The sequence below is a fragment of the Strigops habroptila genome, chromosome 1, assembly GCF_004027225.2.
Source record: "Strigops habroptila isolate Jane chromosome 1, bStrHab1.2.pri, whole genome shotgun sequence".
Classification (NCBI taxonomy): Eukaryota; Metazoa; Chordata; class Aves; order Psittaciformes; family Psittacidae; genus Strigops; species Strigops habroptila.
This window is the reverse complement of record NC_044277.2, coordinates 74,183,873-74,202,128: the sequence shown is the minus strand read 5'-3', so window position 1 is coordinate 74,202,128 and position 18,256 is coordinate 74,183,873. Positions and strand designations below refer to the sequence as shown.

At 37.4% G+C, this 18,256-nt stretch overlaps 1 protein-coding gene across 4 annotated transcripts in view; it reads left to right on the top strand.

Moving 5' to 3' along the window:
• The first annotated feature begins 622 nt into the window (after positions 1-622).
• CTNND2 (catenin delta 2) overlaps positions 623-18,256 on the top strand; it is a 530,492-nt gene continuing 512,858 nt past the window's right edge. For all 4 annotated transcript variants that reach the window (XM_030485322.1, XM_030485314.1, XM_030485286.1 and 1 more), the window contains exon 1: positions 623-751. In XM_030485322.1, the coding sequence (XP_030341182.1) occupies positions 623-751 (129 nt within the window). The remainder of the gene's footprint in view (positions 752-18,256) is intronic.

Here is an 18,256-nt window from a genome sequence, read left to right as displayed (position 1 = left end):
ACATTTTTCTCTCTAAAAAAGAACACTAGAAATGCCTTTAAGTACTAAGAATCCTTTTTGTAACACATCTCAAAATGGCTTAACAACTGGTATGCTGTTTTTCTCAAAAATACTCTGATAAAATGTTGTCAAATCACCTTGTAGACTAGAAGAAAGGCAAAGCTAGTTGCCTAGGCTTAAAATATAATAAATATTAAATAATCATGCATGTTAGAAAGTCAACACTAGATGTTTTAGATTTCTCTCATGTATAATTTGTTGGGTTTCTGTTTGCAAAGCATTTCATGATTCATTACTTTCATGATACTGTAATTTCATGTTGGATGCTGCCGCTGGAATACTATACAAAAATCATAGCTGTAAATGGTTTGAATCTTCTCCAAATGTACTGTGGTGAATATTTTGGAATAAGACTGGGAGATCATTTAATTTTTTGTTATTAATTTAGGACTAGTTTTAATTTTAAATAAGTGATAGATTAATTCTATATTACAGAACAGAAGCATGTTCTACATTTTTTCCTGAAATTAGTAATAGTATTCTTATATGCATATGATTTCTGATACATATCATGTTTCTGTAACAAAATCATTGTTTTGTTTTTCCATCAACTGCAGAAACTATGCCTGTTCCAGACCAGCCCTCGTCTTCTGACAAGCCAAGTTCCCTTAGTCCTGTGTTGAACACATCCAATGGTGATGGCTCTGAAACTGAGACCACCTCTGCCATTCTAGCTTCAGTTAAAGAACAGGTATGCAAGTGCTTCATCTGAAGGCTAGAAGAACAATAATATGATTTAGTCTTTTTTCACAAAGGTTTCATAGGTGATAACTGAATAATTTCATTCACAAATGCACATTGCAAAGAATGTTAAATATTTCTTCCTGTCTCAGTATACTTCCATGTGCTGTCCTACAGTGAATTTAATATCATTTAATTGCTCATTTTATTCTCCATTTTCACTCTTACTGTGAATGGTGGTTTTCAGAGATCTCTCCTTTTCTTGTTGGCACTCTGCGTGTGGAGATAGAGCATTTAGCCATGGCATATAAAAACTATAGACAAATGAGTAGTTGTGAAGATGTGTTGTCCTAGACTTTTTAGTTAAAGGGATTTGTAAGAATTCTAGGATTTTAAAATGCAACATACATGTGGGTTTGGGGTTGGTTTTTTTTTTTGTTTTTTTTTTTTTTTAATGTAAGACTTGATGTGAGATTATTTTAGGGCACACTTGAGTAGGGATGGAGGCTTTCAGCCTTGTATGATTAAAATCAAAGGTATTAGAAATTTTTGAAAGTAAGGTCTTTAGTGTGATTCTCTGCTTGATTCTTATAAGACAGGTTTGGACATTTTAATATAAATTTTTGTGGGCCGAGTGTATGAGATTTTGCTTAGTGCCTCTTTGTACATCAGGAGATGGTTAATATTCCAGTTCATGAAAACACCTAGTTTCTGTCACTCCCTCATTTGGCTCCACAGCAGCAGTAGGTATCCCCAAAAGAGACATTAAAAGATAGCTGCTCTTCGTCAGCTTTCTCCTTGCTGAATGTGTCTAAATTGATTCTCCAACTATAAAGTTGTGATCATTCACTGCTTCTTTAGTAAAATTAATGCATGAATTCAGCTTATGATATCGCCATTGGAGTAATAGCTGTTCAGTCATTGGGCTTTTATAAAAATTATGACCTTGCTCTTCATTTTTTCTTTTTAATATGTACCAGTTGTCTCTTTTGGGTGTTAAAAGTTACTCATATTTTCTGATTCTGAAAAGAGGAGTGCAAGAAAGAAAGCTTGTAGCATGGAATTTTGTCTTAAGATTCATGGCATGTTGTTGGATTGGAATTACTCACGGTTTAGATGTTTTTTAGATGGGACAATAACATTACTTGGGAATGTACCAGTGTTTCAGCCTGTGTTACTGTATTATTTTGAGGAAAAATGTCTGCCTTAGGTTTTGACTCTCTAATGTTGAAAAAATGTGCAGGGAAGTTACATAGGCAGAAGATATGCTGCGTCTGCTTTTTACAATGTGAAACGTCTTACTGAGTAGTGAAGAGTTCTTCTCTGTTGTTGGGTTTTGTGATAATATTACTAGTTTATACCTGGTCATCTATTTTGCAGCTGAACCTTCCCCCCCCAGAAATCAGTGAATTGAGTACTAGAGTGAATTGGTGCTGAATCCACTAGATTAAAAGGATTTAAAATAGTAAAATATTAGCAAATTTGTTTCTGATGCCTCTGAACCACAGCAAAAAGGAGCCCGTAACAAAGGAATTCTGCATTCTGCTATCCTCAAGAACAATGTAGCCAGCTAACATAAGGTACTGCTAACAAGATAATCTCTTGAGTTATGCGGGTAAAGGGTATCAAAATTTCACAGGTGTTCTGTTAATAAACTTCAATTTTTATTTTTTTTCTTTTTTTTTTTTTTTTATGTGTAGTAAAGATTTTTGGAAAAAAATCCAACCAACCAACCAAAACCAAACAAAAAAAGCCCCAACAAACCAAAACAACCAAAATGCACACAGACCGGCTTTTGAGCCTTTTTTATTCCCCACAATACTGTGTGTTTTGACAGACTTCCATAATGTTCTGTTGGAAGAATTCTAGGTAAGGCCACCACCACCATGCTTCAGGCAGTTGAAATCCATGACACTGATTCTGCATTAGGGGACATCAGGGGAGTAAATGAAGTAAGTTTCTAACTGACGGTTCAGATCGGTAACCCTCTGCTTTTTAGAAGGAGAAGTTAGTTACTGCCTGGTATGTGAATTTGCTTTAGTGCCCTTTGCAGCTGAAACCATACATAGAGTTTTAGAAATACGAACACAGACAATTATTCAGAAGTACTGCTGATAAAGAAAAAGATGAGTAAGGTCGTAATCAAGGAATCAAATCTGTTACATTTTCTTCATTTCATACATGCTGATGCTTAACTTTAAGAAGTTTCCTTATTGTTTCAATTCTCTTGGAACATTTGTGGCAACTTCATGTGTTACTTCTCATGAAATACCTAGAATGGTATCTTTGAGTGATTGTAACAGAGTAAACTGCAGGATTTATGGTATTGATGACTGTAATAGCTGCTTGCGGTCTTTGAAGAGGGTTGGATACATGGAGCAGAGAAGTCATAAATGTCATGTTTATTTGTTCTACTTAAACTTCCTATGCAAAACATAAATGATTTATTCACAAAATATGAAGCTTTGCAGTGCTTAGCTCGAAGAACAGACATCCATGTGCTGTATTATTTTGAGGAGACTATGTATTGGGTCTGAAAAATTTATTTGGTCTAAAAAGCTGTGCTTGATATGTCAGATGTAAAGTGGCATTCTTGCTGGTCATGACTAGATCAGACGGTTTAGCCACATGCTTTTCAAGTGGGGGATTTCTGTCAAAGTAGAAATTGAAGCCTGTATGTTGATGTTGACAAGTTAGGTTGATTTTGGGAAATGAAAACCCTGAATGCCTTGCTTTAATGTATATTTGTATTTTACCTCTGGGCATGCATGTTGAATCACTTTCAAGTTTCAGATTTCTGAGATGCGATTGAGAAGAAGTGATGGGTAAAGAATATGAATCTTTCGTGATTGATTTTTCTCCTTGTTGTTAACTTTCTTAGGGTCAGCAGACACAGCTGGAGGAGAGGGCAGAATCATACACCATATGTCTGAGAAATCGTGAGGTTGAAATGCCAGGCAGTGAGCTTTGGCTTAAATGTTTTCAAGCTGTCCTTATGAAGAGGAAGGGTTAATAACTTCTGTGAAAGTGAAAGTTGTTGGGCTTTTTTTGTGTGTGTTTGTCTGTTTGTTTATAAATGGTCTGCATAAAGTTCTTTTAGCAGAAATCATCAAGTAGTGTTAAACATCTGTATGAAAAAGGGTTTTTTGGTTTTTGTTTTTTCTTTTTTATCATGTACTGGCAAACACATTTGGCCCGGTGCTTCATGGATTTTACAAAACATAAGGCCGTTTGTTTCTGCTTTGTCATCTGTTTTTGTTTCTGTAAATATGGAAAAAATACTCAACAAACGAAGTGTGGTATCAGGACTCTGATTTATGAGAACATATGTGATAGATACAACTGTTTCTTTTGTGAAAAGCATGATGTGTTTCTGATTGGGAATTTCCACCTGTGCAAGAGACTTCTGATCCCAGTCAAGAAAATCCTAGGAAGAGAGCTATTGATAATGTTGTTTGGAAGGTAGGAATAGCTGCTGAAGAACCTGTTGAGTAAACATGTAGTAAAGCTGAGGCTTTTCCGGGAAGTCTCCAGATATATGTCATACACAGTACTTTGGTTCTTGTCATACAGAAACTGCTCCCTTGGAAGCTGAGGAGGAATGTAGTGGCAGTGACCTAGCAGAGGCTTGTTTTGGCAGATTCTCTTAGTAAAAACTCTTGGAGGACACAAGATAAAATAACTTCCTAAGAGTGAGGTTCATCTTGAAGCACCAACAACTATGTTCCACTCAGAAATAGTATCATACATTTTAGTTTGTTTGTGACTAGTTTCCTTTACCATTTTAGTAGTAGTCTGTTTCAGAGAACAGCTCTTTCCTTTTCAGAAACAAGTTGTGTAATGTTTAATATTTCTTTTGAATCCTTTTTATCTACCCGTTTCAAATAAAGATACTTATTCTGGATTTATAATGCTCACATTTTTTTCTAAAGTAGCTTCTATTACTTTTAAATATTTACCAGTTTTCCCATTAGAAAGCTACTTATCTCTCAAGAAATTGTGTTTATAACTAGGCTGAAAAACACATACAAGGTAATAAAGACTAAGTGTTGTAGTGCATGTCAATATTAAATAAGGATAATATACATGACTTAAGTGAACTTGTATGTTATGTATTAGTACTCTTTGAAATGGGGTTGTGTATGTCATGCATGTCCTATATATGTATATGTAAGTAAAACTGCAAATGGAAGTGGCTGTAGAAGTTGAAAGATTTAATTTCTGTTCTTTGTTCTGCCACGTTGTTTTCCCCATGTTTTTATATGGAAGTTTTAGAACAAAATCACTTGTCTAAATGGATGTTTAAGTTCAGATGATTTTTTTAAGGTTTTAAGGCCAGAAGATACTTGTGAGATCATCTGGTCTGACCAGCAGGTCATGACATTTCATACAGTCATTCAAATACCGGGCCCCAGTTCTGATTGCAGAATGACTTTTTCAGCCATTTTCCCTAATATAATGCATGACATATTGTAATATATGATAATCACCAAAATAAAATCTCGTTCTTGCCATGTAGGAATGAGTAATTACTCTAGTAACCTTGAGTATTCTGTGGCTTTTCTAAATAGGTTCAATTGCAATATATTCATCTCTTGCTTCCCCTCAAACATCAGGCTTTATCTCTGCCTTTAAAAGTTTTAGCAGCTCTATTTCAGACCCATGCCAATTATACTCAACCAATATATATTTCTTTCATCATCTCTCTAAGTAGCATGTCAGTATACTTACTTCCTTAGTTCCAGAACTCCCTTGTTTCCAGTGAGGTTTTAAAATATTCCAGAGAGATATTTCTCTTCCTTTCTGCCATCTTTCTGTTTTCATTAATATATTGATTCTTAGATAAGAACTAAACTGAGTAGCACAATTCTATGCAGTGGATACTATACTTTTAAGTTGCTGGATAGACCAACGTATTATTGAAATAGGAAGCTTTTTGAGTACAGCTAGTGCTTCCCAAGTATGTCCTCTACTTGATGGGGATTGCTTTTGAGATGTATGATTCCACTACTGGAAACGGCGACTTGGATGGAGAAGTTTTGAAAAGCATTGTCGCAGTCTCTGGTGGAGGAAATAATTTAAGGTAGTAACTGTACACCCTGCTCTGTAGGATTCTTAAGTGCTTGGTTTGGTCTGGGACTAGTTTCACAGAGCTCTCCAGAGCAGCCATAAGCGTATTCGTGTTGTGCTTCTCAGGAAATAGGGGTTTACAGAATGGAGACCGAGACCTAGACAAGTAATGCCTATTCAGAACCCCGTATCCTGGAAGGCACGCCAAAGAGGCAGTAGCCATAGTAGGTGCAATATGAAGAAACTAAAAATTATTTCACTGTGGTCATAATCCAAAATATGTATTTTGGGGGTTGGTTGAAATGAGCTGGAAGTGGAAGGTTTAGTCTGTGAAGATTTAGTCTGATAGAAGAGTATTGAGAGAGAGAATATATCCTCCCAGTAAAAACCATCTTTGAAGAGAGGGAATAAAATGATAATTATCAGAACAAAAGTAGAGTTAAATATGATGCTATTTTGACTTAAAGTAATGTTGAAAATTAGTAGTTCAAAGCCAAGAATTTCAGAGAAGCTGGGTAGAGTGCCACTTAGTGATAGCTCAGTCTAATGCTAATTTAAAGCACTATTAAAGGGCATCACGAAGAAAGGCAAAATATCCTTTCTTAGCATGCAGCCAGTGTATGAACACACTTTTCACTGATCCACAAGTACTTCTGCCTTAACTTTTTTTCTTCTGCCATTGCTGGAAGAATTTCAAACTTTGAATAAAGATACCCTAATAAAGTAATAATAGTGATCTCTATTTCAATAGAATTTTAGAAATTTAATACAATGAAATTTACATTTTAACGTACTACATTTGTAACATTTTAACATTGTTGATTTCCTCTGGTGTAGTTCATTGGGGAGTTTTAAAATGTAAAATATTTTCACACCAAGCCCCAAGTCTTTTACCCAGCATAGTGAAATAGGGTGTCACTCTTACCTTAAAGTCACTTGAGAGGGAGATCTTAATGAACTTAAAATAGTTAGAGAAGTGGCTGGTCAAGTTGTGCTTCTTCCTGTACTGACGCAGCTCCCTCTCTTGTACTGACAGACGTGGACTTACTCATTCCCAGGTGGGGAATGCTGCTTGGGGGAAGCTGAGAAAGCTGAAAATAACTATCTGAAAAGATAAGAAGCAGCTTTGTGTTATAGGAAGTCGAGTGTGTTGTTTTGTTTTTTGGCAAAGGGTGGTTGAATCAATTTGCCAACTTGTTTTCAGGAATTGGGCTCTTCAGCACAGCTGCTGTAAAAATATACTTCAAGCCGTGGGTTTAGTCAACTTTTCGTGGTGTTTGGAATGGTGCAAAGTCCAACGTAACATCCCTGTTTAAATGTGCAGGGAAGCGGTGGCTTTGGGTGTGTCTCTCTATCCCTGCCCCGCTTCCTTGTCTTAAAGGAAGTCACAGTCATGTTTCTGTATACTTTATGTTCCTGAAGCTTAGCTATGTTACCTGCTTTCAGTATTTTTCTCTTTCTATGCTTGAATTAAGCAATATCCATCAATAGTAGTTTGCATTTGCATAGAGAATATATGAGGCTGTGAGTCTCATGGCTTTCAAAACTAGCATACCTATTCTACAGAGAAAAGAAAGTGCTGTTAAAAAAACCCAACTGTGAACACTTAGTGATTTTTGTTACTTCTTCTGTCTTCTCTTCTCTAGAAATGAAAGAAAAACACTAAAAGCACTCTCTGGATTCCACAGTGACCCTTCTCCTTTAATTTGTCTTGCCAGTACTTTTCATGCAGCCTGCCCTTACAACTTCAGTTTTGAAAGGGATTTTTGAAGATTTAATTTTTATGATTGTTTTAGCAATTTTTATTCCTTTAATGTAATTTTGAAAACTTGAATACTTCTACTGTGTTTTCCCATCTGTGTCTGTGTGTTTTGTCACATGATGGCATTTTCTACTCCTGATGTATTTACTGATAAGTGGAATTGTATTTTTCTGGGGGTAATTTAAATCCTTTGTATTGCTAGGAAAAAGTACTTCCTGGGTAGTTGAATGCTGTGCATGTTACGCTTTGAGAAAATATGTTACTATTCTATTTATCGTCAAACAAGAAAACTGGAACCCAGCAAATGCTCAACTATGTTTAAACTTCAGTCTATGCCTGAGTGTTAAGGTACATTACTACCCAAATAAGCTTAACTTTGGCTGTGAGCTATGTAGTTATGATAACACTAAACCAGTCTAAAATCACATGATAAATTGGTTTTAGCAATTGTGTAGGATGTACCTTTCACCCCCCGTGGTGAAAATGAAGAATTTATTTTTGAAATTTCTGGTGACAGAAACTTATTCTATAGTTGCCTCAGAGAATCTTTCCAGTGTGAAGGGGTAAAAGGCCAGCAAAAGGTATTAATCTTTAAAAAGATTTGAAGATTTGTAGTAAAGTTCTAGACAAATTAATTGCTTAATTCATAATTAATTCTTTCCCTCAATGTTAACATTGCATTGCATGGTAGAACATCACTCGCTGTTTTGGAGGGAGGTTTACATGTATAGCCTGTGTTAACAGTGGAGCCTTTTGCGTGGGTTCCCTGCTACTCTTTATGTGTACATTTTCCTTTTCTGTGCAAACAGTTAATCCAAGTCCTGAGGCCCAAAGAGTTTTTTCTCCTTTTTATTTTTGAAAAGATTTCATTGGAAGATTTTTTTGTTTGGTTTTTTGTCTGTTCATTTAGTTATTATTATTTAAGGGAAAGATATGTGATGAGATGATAGTGGCTTGAATTTTGCAATCTTTCCTAGGATGTTACCCGTTTTTGTTTTGGGACCTGTCACAGTGCAATATTCTTTGACCATGTTATTTTAGATATTCCACATGTGGAGGACTTCTTAGTGCAAAGTTTAATTGACGTTACAGGGGGGTTTGATATAGTACAGTGACACAGCAATGCACTCAAATCTCAATTTAATTAGAAACTACAGTTAGTGGAGTATAGCAATTGCACTCTAAAATTGACACAATGTAAATGTGCATCTCATTATCTAGAATATGCTCACCATCATGACGCTGAGCATCCCCCAGTCATCAGAAAGGAATGTGTTTGCTGAAGTCAGCTGAAGCCCGCAGCTCTCACCAGAGTTCTTGTTTGTGGTTTGTTTTTTTTGTATTGGGCTTAACCACATGTGCGCTCCCCATGCTGGTCTGCCCGAGTTGTTTATAGCTGTGGGGTCTCCACGGCCAAGTTGGTGGCCCATCTCTTTTCCCTTTATGACTGTACTATGATACTCTGCCTTCACTTCTGAAGGGTACTGCTATCATGTATCTCATTGTGTCAGTTGCATTAAATACCTTGTTCTACACAGAATGACTGCTTGATACTTCTATCTGTATAAACTATAGTCAAATTAGCCATAGGCACTTGCTTGATTACAGAAATTGCTGTTACAGCTAAACCAAGTAAAACAAAGCTGCAGGCAGATCAAGAAAAGTTCAGAGAGAGAAATCCTGGCAAGGCTCAGTACTGAGGTCTTGCAGACTTGGTACAAAGCTGAGCCATTACTTGGTTCATTAAGCGTTCCATATAATTCGTATAAAGGTATCCAGCAAGCTCCACAATGGGGGACACATCCCTTCTCCATCACTCTGCAAGTCCAATAGAGTGATCTGTCCTGGGCCTGAAATTCAAGGCTAGCAACTGCTGGGGAGTGAGGCTCCTCTGGCAGGAGGTGTGTCCCAGCTCAGAGCCCACTTGCCTGGAGTCTGTGCTGTTGCGTTGCCACTTCAGCAGTCGCTAATTGTAGGTGGAATCACAGTGGGTCAAGGTCACTTGCTGAGGGAATGACTGAGCTCTGCAGAAAAGCACAAAGCTTTAAGCTAAATACCTATTACAGTTATGTGAGTAAAAGATGCTCTTGATTAGAGTTATAAGCAGATCCAATACATACGTTATGTTATTTTAATCAGAAGCACCCAGAACTGGTATTGTTTTGCTCTGGGTCTGCATTCCTTACATTCAGAGACAGGTAGTTACACAAACAGTTGAAATACCTTGATGATATAGTCAGTTTGTATAAAACAAAGGCACCTTTAGGTTTTCCTTTGGCATTGAGATGAGTTTGGCTTCCTTTTTAACAATTGTGATTATTCACGTCATTATTCTCCCCTGAGCCTTCAGGTCATGTAGCTCGATATATCTCTTCAGAGCATTCCTTCAGTGTGGGTGTGGGGCAGGGGCTGCATGGGGCAGGGGTCTTTGATCAGTCACAGCCCTTTGTCTGCTCAGTTTGCATAATGTGGTATGATATCTTGTTTTCTCATGTGCGGAAATTTAACTTTTTGGTAATAATAACAACTTCTGACACCAGTTTTTGTAAGCGAAAAACCACCCCTGGTTAGCTAATTGGCAGCATACAGAGTAATATTTCTGTTAGTATTCCCTCAATTTCTTCAGTCTGGATTGTAATACAGCAAATAGCTGCTTGTAGTCTGTTTCCTTAGTTGTTTGAAAATGTGTGCTGTACTTACCAAATTTCATCTCTGTTCCTTCAGTTGTGACGTTTCTTTTTCCTCGAGTCCTCGTAAAGCAGCATTCTTCACATTTTTCAGACGGTCCCAGCTCTTAAGCATAACTAGTACCTGTCTGCGTTGAGCTTTCTTTCCTTGGGTATGTAGTGCCTTCCAGTCTAGTGATCTGATTAATCTGGAATGACATTTTGCTGCTTAGGGTGGAAGTCTTATCACTGTAACCTGCAATTCATGTTGCAGTGTTATCCTGTGGTCATGATTATCCATGTACCCCAACAGTAACATAGTGCAATTATGTGCCTGGCTGTGTAATTAAGATTTAAATTGAGTCTTTTGTAAACCGTTACCAGGCTCTCAGTCTAGGAAACCTGTTAGTTTAACTTCACATTGCTAAGCATTTTTCAACAAATTTTTCAGTGAAAAATAGAAGAAAAAAGCAGAATGGAAAAATTTTCTGACTTTGTTCACTTCTCTATTTCATAGTCTAGAGTGTGGATGTAAATAGGTATCTTTAAGAATTATCCTCTATGCTGCTTTGGAACGGCACCAGCTACAAGGAAGAAAATTAACTGGATCCCAGCTGAAACTCACACAATAGTGAATACATTCTTGAGATTAAATTAACAGTGTAGTTTCATCCTATGTCCTTTCTGTGTGCACAAGCAGCATATTACAAAACCAGATATAATACTAGGTAAGTGTCTCTGTCTCTGGAAATGGGGCTTATGTGTCACTGTGATGCATATTGGGATTTAAAAGCATTGCAAAAGGTGTACTTACAGTGACTCCTCCCCACTGCAGTCTGTAAAGATTTGGAAGCACCCCACAGCTTATGCAGCACCAGCATCCCCTTTAGAGGTTTTTCATGCTGAGGCTGGATGATAGACTATAGAAAATGGACAGCTGTCCATTATAAATTTGATAGCCAGTCAAACTGAGGTTTGACGCAGTGCCTGTTTGCTGATACTGAATCAGCATGGCTGCTGGTGCTGGACTTTTACTTGCCAGTTTCACTGTCAGACACAGAAATATAAATTCATTGATAACATATGCCACAGTGATGCCTTCGTAAATGAAGAAGAGCTAGTTACTGACTCAAATACACTTAGTGCTTTAGTAATAGGTGAATATTTAAAGGCTGACGGTAAGCCCGCTAAGCACTTTTCATTTAATTTTAGAAAATTAACTGAAGTTTATTCCATGAATGTGTAAAAAAAGAGATACAAATGAAAAAGTACTTTTCTGCATGAGTGGTGTGTGGGTGATATGCAGCTGTGTTCCCTTATTTGGCTTGAGAAATTGTTCAGTACTTAAAACCTTGCTAGATTTTCTGTGTATGAGAGAGAGCATTGCCACTGTCAGGTAGTTTTGGTGTGCTTTGGTTTGTGAAGCTGCATTGCCTTTGTGCGTTGAGGATAAAAGCATTGAAAGAAATCTGTCTGAGTGTCATCAGTTTAGTCTGAACATAAATGAATGTGTTTCCTCCCCTTTTCATCTATGATGAGATTCCTGAGAAGCTTACTCTTCCAGATTTCCCCACCACATACAGTTTAGCTTCTTATTTTCTTGTGACGGTAACTGTACCTGCTCCCTCTCAGTTTGTCTATGGTCCTGCAGGGATCTACTTTATGGTTTCTTACTGTAAATTTGAATGATATATAGTGTCCCTCAATTTTTTTTATTTTTTGTTGCCTTTTATGTAGTAAAGTAGGCTGTTAGTCTGTAGTTACGATGTAAGATTTATAGGCATAGTTAACCTATTTTATGAGGCCAACTGTTACAGGGAAAAAATATGCAAGCTTCTCTGTGGGTCTAAGTTATGCACCTGAATATTCTCCTGTTTAATTTTTTCACCGTTAGTTGTTCTAATCACATACACTCCTCATCATTACAAGCCTTCCCTGATGTGAAGATGTCATATGATAATAGGTGTTAATGCTTTCCTGGTTCATTTTGTAGAATATTTAAAAAAAAATAAAATATTCTTATGTCATGAATCTTGTGTTGTTAATAAACCTGGGCATTAATGCTCTACCTGAACTGTTCACATAGTTCATGCCTGTATTAATGCATTCAGTGGCTCCTTTGATTATAGCAGTGCACATGTATGCATACAGAGAAGTAAAGTCTTTACATAAAAGCATATTAATTTGTGTCTCTTCCGTTTGGTATTTTAGACGTTTGTGAAGATTTCTATTTTGTCAGACTTAAGTTTGAATGTTTTGGGTTTTTTTTTTTTCAGTCATCTTTTTTTATTCGTAGTCTGCATTAATAATAAGCATTACTTGAAAAGGGAGAAATAGGCATAGAGGTTCTTCCTCTCATCAGTGGTTGTGGTGAGTGAGGGATGAATGGACTGGCTTAAGAGAAGTGTGACTCTTCAGGTTAACACTGAAAAGGATTATATTAACATCGACAAAAACGCACAAGTTACGTAAAATAATTATTTTTAAAATTTGAATATTCTTGACATATTGCTTCCTAGTTGAGTACGTTTATTCTAAGCATTTCTTTTCTTGAAAGAGTCATCAAATTATGGAGTCAGCATGTTCTTGCAGTTGTGGCCTAATGCTGCCTGTTTTTCCTGGAGCTGAAGATTAATTGGTTTAGATAATACAATATTGTGTAAATTTAAAAATGTTTCTATTGATTATTAAAAAGCACAGTATGAGAAAGCTTGTTCGATTCCATTCACTTTAACAAGTGAATTTAAAAGATCATCATCAGCCATATTCTCATTTTGTGGAGTATTAGTTATTTTATAGTAGGGAAAAACTCATCAGTTTTCATTTCTCTTTCTGCAAAGCTTCCTGAGACTTTTCAGAAATTTGCCATCTGCAGCCCCTGCTGGATGAAGTTTTCAACATGCAGTGCCTTATTGCAGTGAAGAAAAGCCTACACCATTCTTTCAAAGAGTGTAGAATTTGATTTCTAACCTTATGCCTATTTTGATCTAGAAGTCGAATGTATTTCTACTGTGGTACTTCATGTGGCAACTTTAATTTCTCCTTCATTATTTCTGGAGAAGACAAATTGAAATCAGAAAGGCCAAAACCTATTTGGAGCTGAACAGAAAAGGCAGAAATTTCCTGTGGTTTGGGGTTTTTTTTTTTTGGGTTTTTTGGGGTTTTTTTTGGGGGTGGTTTTTTTTTTTTTTTTTGTTTTTGTTTTTATTTTGTGTGGGTGGTTTTTTTTGTTTGTTTTTGGGTTTTTTTTTTTTGTTGTTTGTTTTGTTTTTTGTGGGGTTTTTTTTTTTTTTTTAACTATTCCCTGACAAGAAGCAGTAACATGAAGAGCCACAGGTTAAGGACTGCTTAGAGAAACTGGGTGTATTCAGCTTCTTGGGGCTCTATCCCAAGATAGACAAGAGCTCATTCAGGTGATAGGATTGCAGGGCAGCTGTCATCCAAGAAAAAACATGGTAATTGAGGAAAGTCCTGAGAACTAGGAAGGGGCTAACCTTATACCAATCTTCACAAAAGATAAGGAGAATGGTCTGGGCATCTACCAGATGTGTCAGGTCAGTGACAGTCCCCAGCAAGATCATAGAACACATCCTGTTGGCATTTGCTTCTAGGCACCTGAAAGACAAGAGAGTAAATAGGAAGAGTCAACACAGATATCTGAAGTGCAGTTAGTGCTGATCTGATTACCTTCTAGGATGAAATGTCTTACAATGTGAATGCATGGAACACATTTGATTTGGTATAAATGTAGCTTTATTAAGACTCCTTGTACCTTCTCACACACTGTTGTCAACAGGAGGCTGAGGAAGCATGGGCTGAAAATTGGCTGGACTATAGTCCTGAAAGGGTGTTAATGGCCTGAGCAGTTAGCAGACAGTAAGAAGTGGAATATCTCAAGGGTTGATTCTGGTATTGTGCTATTCAATTCTTCAGTGACTTGGATGACAGAATTGAAGAGAATGCACCTTCAGAAAATTTGTGAATGATACTAAATTAGGGTGATGCTTGGAAGGCCAAAGTAGAGCTTCTATCTTAAAGCATCTTGAGACCTTGAACAAACTGAGGACTGACGTATTTAAAACTTGTATATTTGAAAAAGAGCAGACTGAAATTCTGTATCTGAGGAGGAGTAATGCCATGCGTCAGTCCAGGCTGAGAAGCACCTGGTGGAGTCACAGTCCTGCTGAAAAGGACCTGTGATCATTAAGACTGTTAAGCTGAGCATGAGCCAATGATGCCCTTTCTGCAAACAAAACTGTATATGGGTCTATGTTAGAAGGAAGGAGGAACATGACTAGCAGACTGAAGGAAGCTGTTACCACCTCTGCTTCGAACTGGGAAAGCTGCTGCTTAGACAACAAATGTGTGTCATTTTGGTAACCGCTAATACAGAGGGGATATTGAAAAACTGGAAGTAGTCCAGTGGGGGGATACTAAACTGATAAGAGGCGTAGACCCCAAGTGTTGTGGTGGGAGAGGTTGGGGAGCTGGGATTTTTAGGAAGCTGCGTCTGGTGAAGAGGAGGGTAAGGGGGCAATCTTAACTTAGCCCAGGGTAACTTTAAAGGTAGAGGCAAAGATGGTGGCTCCAAACTTTTCTCCGTAGAGGCATACACTTTAGCAAGGGGCAGTAGTCCAGTTCCAACTGGACACAGGAAATCTTGTTCATGAAGGGGATACTGTAGTAATGGAAGAGGTTACCAGAAAGGCTGTAAGCTTGATCGTTTCCAGTCAACTACGCTGGAAATCTTAATCTGGTGTTGGAAGTTATCACGTTTTTACTGGGAGGTGAGACTAGGTGACTTGCAGCCAAAATTTCTGTGGTTCTTTGATGATTCTATAGTATATACAATGATAATGTACAACTTTGCTCAAGTTATAATTTACGCCTTTGTGTGTAGACCATGGAAAATATATTCTGAGGGAGGATAGTGTGGCTTAAAAATTCCCCCAATTTTATTACATGGCTTTTAGTGCTTTAAAAAAGCAGCTTAGAAACTGAGGATAGCTGATCATTGAGGAATAATCTCATTACTTTTCAGTGTTTGTATTAAGTGGAAGGGACTGAAATAATAGATCAGCAAACAGCATTGGTGGATGAAGGGGAAAACTCGTTAATGCAGAATGCTATCCTGAAAGATTTTGGTAACATTTACTTTCATTCTCCTCCCTTCCTCTTTCCCTTCTCTTCTCCCCACCCTGGAGTTATCCTCTATCTTTATCTTCATGTAAAGTTTTCACTTTCTAAGCAGGTTTTGGAGACCAAGCTATTACTTCTCAAACTCTGCCAGACCATAATATTTAAAAGTGAGCAACAGGTAGAAAGAAATAAATAATGTTTTCTTGATGTTAATAATACATAAGTGTAAAGGTAGCCTCTCATTCAGATTTGATATCTTTTCTGTCAAACTTTGTATGACTGATCCATTCCCTTCACAATCCTTTAGCTTCCCTTTTCTTTTGCATTGGGAATAGTAACATTTGCTTACATTTCAGACAGATTGCACATACATGTACATGAAGAGAGGTCCTTTAAGGGAGGTAGGGTGCTTTTATTTTTTCCTGCCATTTGCTTGTATCAGATTGAATACCTGGAGAGGAGTAAAATAGGTACAAAAACTATGTTAGACACTTTAATATGGTGAAGATTCTGCTCTCATGAGGGCTGAACCTTCCCTTCTGACAATTCAGAGCTAATTCATAAACACTCTGCATCTCCTCATGTGATTTGGACCTCAGGTCACATAAAAGAAGACCAAGAAAGTCATTTATGCTTTTAGTGGGAAAACTAATTACCTCGTAGTCTGTGTATAGCGTATAAATAAATAGACTGGAAATCAGGGCAAGCTATTCCCAGTAAAGGAAATCAGGTGACTGTTCATGCTGCTGCAATAAGCTGGCTGTCTTTGACTGCTTGATTTCAGTGGCACAGAGAATAGTCAATGCTTTTTGAATACATGATCAGGTCTGCAGGAGACTCTTCTTTGGGTTAATCCTTCAATTCGGCAAGGAATTTCCTGGTGTTTGTTGAGCTCTCTCTAGAGCTAAGGGAGAAATACAATGTAATTGTTGCAATAATATATTTTAGGATATAGTAAGTTGATTGTTATCTCTGTAATACTGAAGTGGTTACTGTGAAAAGAAATGATTGTTCAAGTCAGAGACAGTTCTTGTTTTTTAGGGGTTATTCAGAGGAAATCCCAGTGCCAAAATGCCAAGTATGGATTTCATGCAACACAAGTTGGATTGTGGCCTTTTTCTGTCTCCTTTATCTGACTAATTATACAGTAGCCATATACCAGTACTTGTTCCCTCCCTCCTTCCTTCCTTCCAGGTTAAATCCTAAGAAGAGCTTTGTGCTTTAAAGAAAATCCATGCTTTAACAGCTTTTGGTGGGTATCTTGTAGTTTACTGAGATGTTACTCAACAGTAGCTTTTCTGCTACTTTTAATGGATATTTTCTTTCAATTCCATGCTATACCTTATTGACTCCAATGTATTTAGACAGTGCCTGGAAGGGGGATGTAATAATAATGCTTTCTGCAAAACCTGCTGCAGCTTATATTGTCTAGTGTGCCATGTACCACCGTTTTCTGCAGCAGTCTGTTCACAGTTAGTTTACTTTCTCCAGTTCTTTCTGTTGCATCACTGTCAGTAAAAACTGAAGTGTTTTCTGTGTTTTCATATGCTTGTAAATCTGTATTTATTGTCAGAAGTGAGTTTATGTAATTTTGGCTACTTCAGTAGTTTTGCAATACTTTTCTTGGTTACCACATGAATGAATATGCCTTCCATCTGATATACCACCTAGATTTGAATTACAGGTGTTATCTGATGCTGTGTTATTTTTTCAGTAGGTTGTGCTATTCTGAACATACTTCAGAATAGTTGAATGAAGACTTGGAGCTTGTTAAAGGAAGGATTTTGTATCAGGGTTAGGTTTTTAAAGCTTGTTTAGTTATGATGTATTGGTTATTGCTGCACTTGTTAATTTTAGCCTTAATGAAGCCATAGTTCTGCAGCGCAAGAATTGCTACCCAATTACCATGTCGGTGTCTCAATTTTGGTTCTTAAGTGAGATTTATTTTATTGTGGAAGGAATGTGTATTGTATAAATGGCTCACGTTTCTCCATGAGCATCTCTTTACCCAACACAGTAAGATTCTTTCCTATTGCTGGGACCTTTGGATGCTGTCATGCAATTTTTCAGTTAGACTAGCTCAATCTTCTGTATCTTTGACATTTTCATAGTAAGTTAACACAATCTCTAGAAGTAAGTTGTCCTATACAAGACTTCTTTATCTGCATACCATGTGAAATGGAGCAACATGTGTAGTGCTGTGTCATTGGCTTGGCAGCCAGTCAGTATCTGGGAAAGGGTAGTACTGAGCTTGTGTCAATAGGCCAAGACAGACCTGGCTTGGCTTCATGTGATCAGATGAATTCACCATGGTTTTGGCCACTTGCAGTTTCAAAAGTGAAGAAATGAAAGAAAGTGAATTGCTTCTAGATCCCAGCAGGTATTGAATGACTTACAGAAGCTTGGTGCTTTACCTGTCTCTCCTTGACCTTTCATCTTTCCACAGTTCCTTAGGTGCAAGACTTCGTCTTGTTACATTTCTGTCTCCTGGGATTCTGTTCCCTAAACCCTACCTTTTCTTCTTGCTCCAAAGTTGCTGCGGTGCCTTTGTTGGGCCAAGCTGTATTCAGCCTTCCGAGCCGTGAAAGATACCAAAAGTTTCCAGCTACAGGGATGTTAGAAAATGAAAAAAAGAAATTATATAAAAGGAGGTCATAAAGCACGGCTAGTTGTCTGGTGCGGCAAATATGAAATCATCGTATCTCTTGGTCAGGAAAGGGTTATCTGAGCTCCCCGTCATATCTGTGCTATAATTGTGTATCTGAGAAGTCCTTTCTCGTGTACTTCCTTACCACAGGGGATGTGGAGAACAGACAGAGAAATGTAGCTGTTGAATAAGCAGCTGTATTCATTTGAATGTTAGAAATTAAGTTTTCAA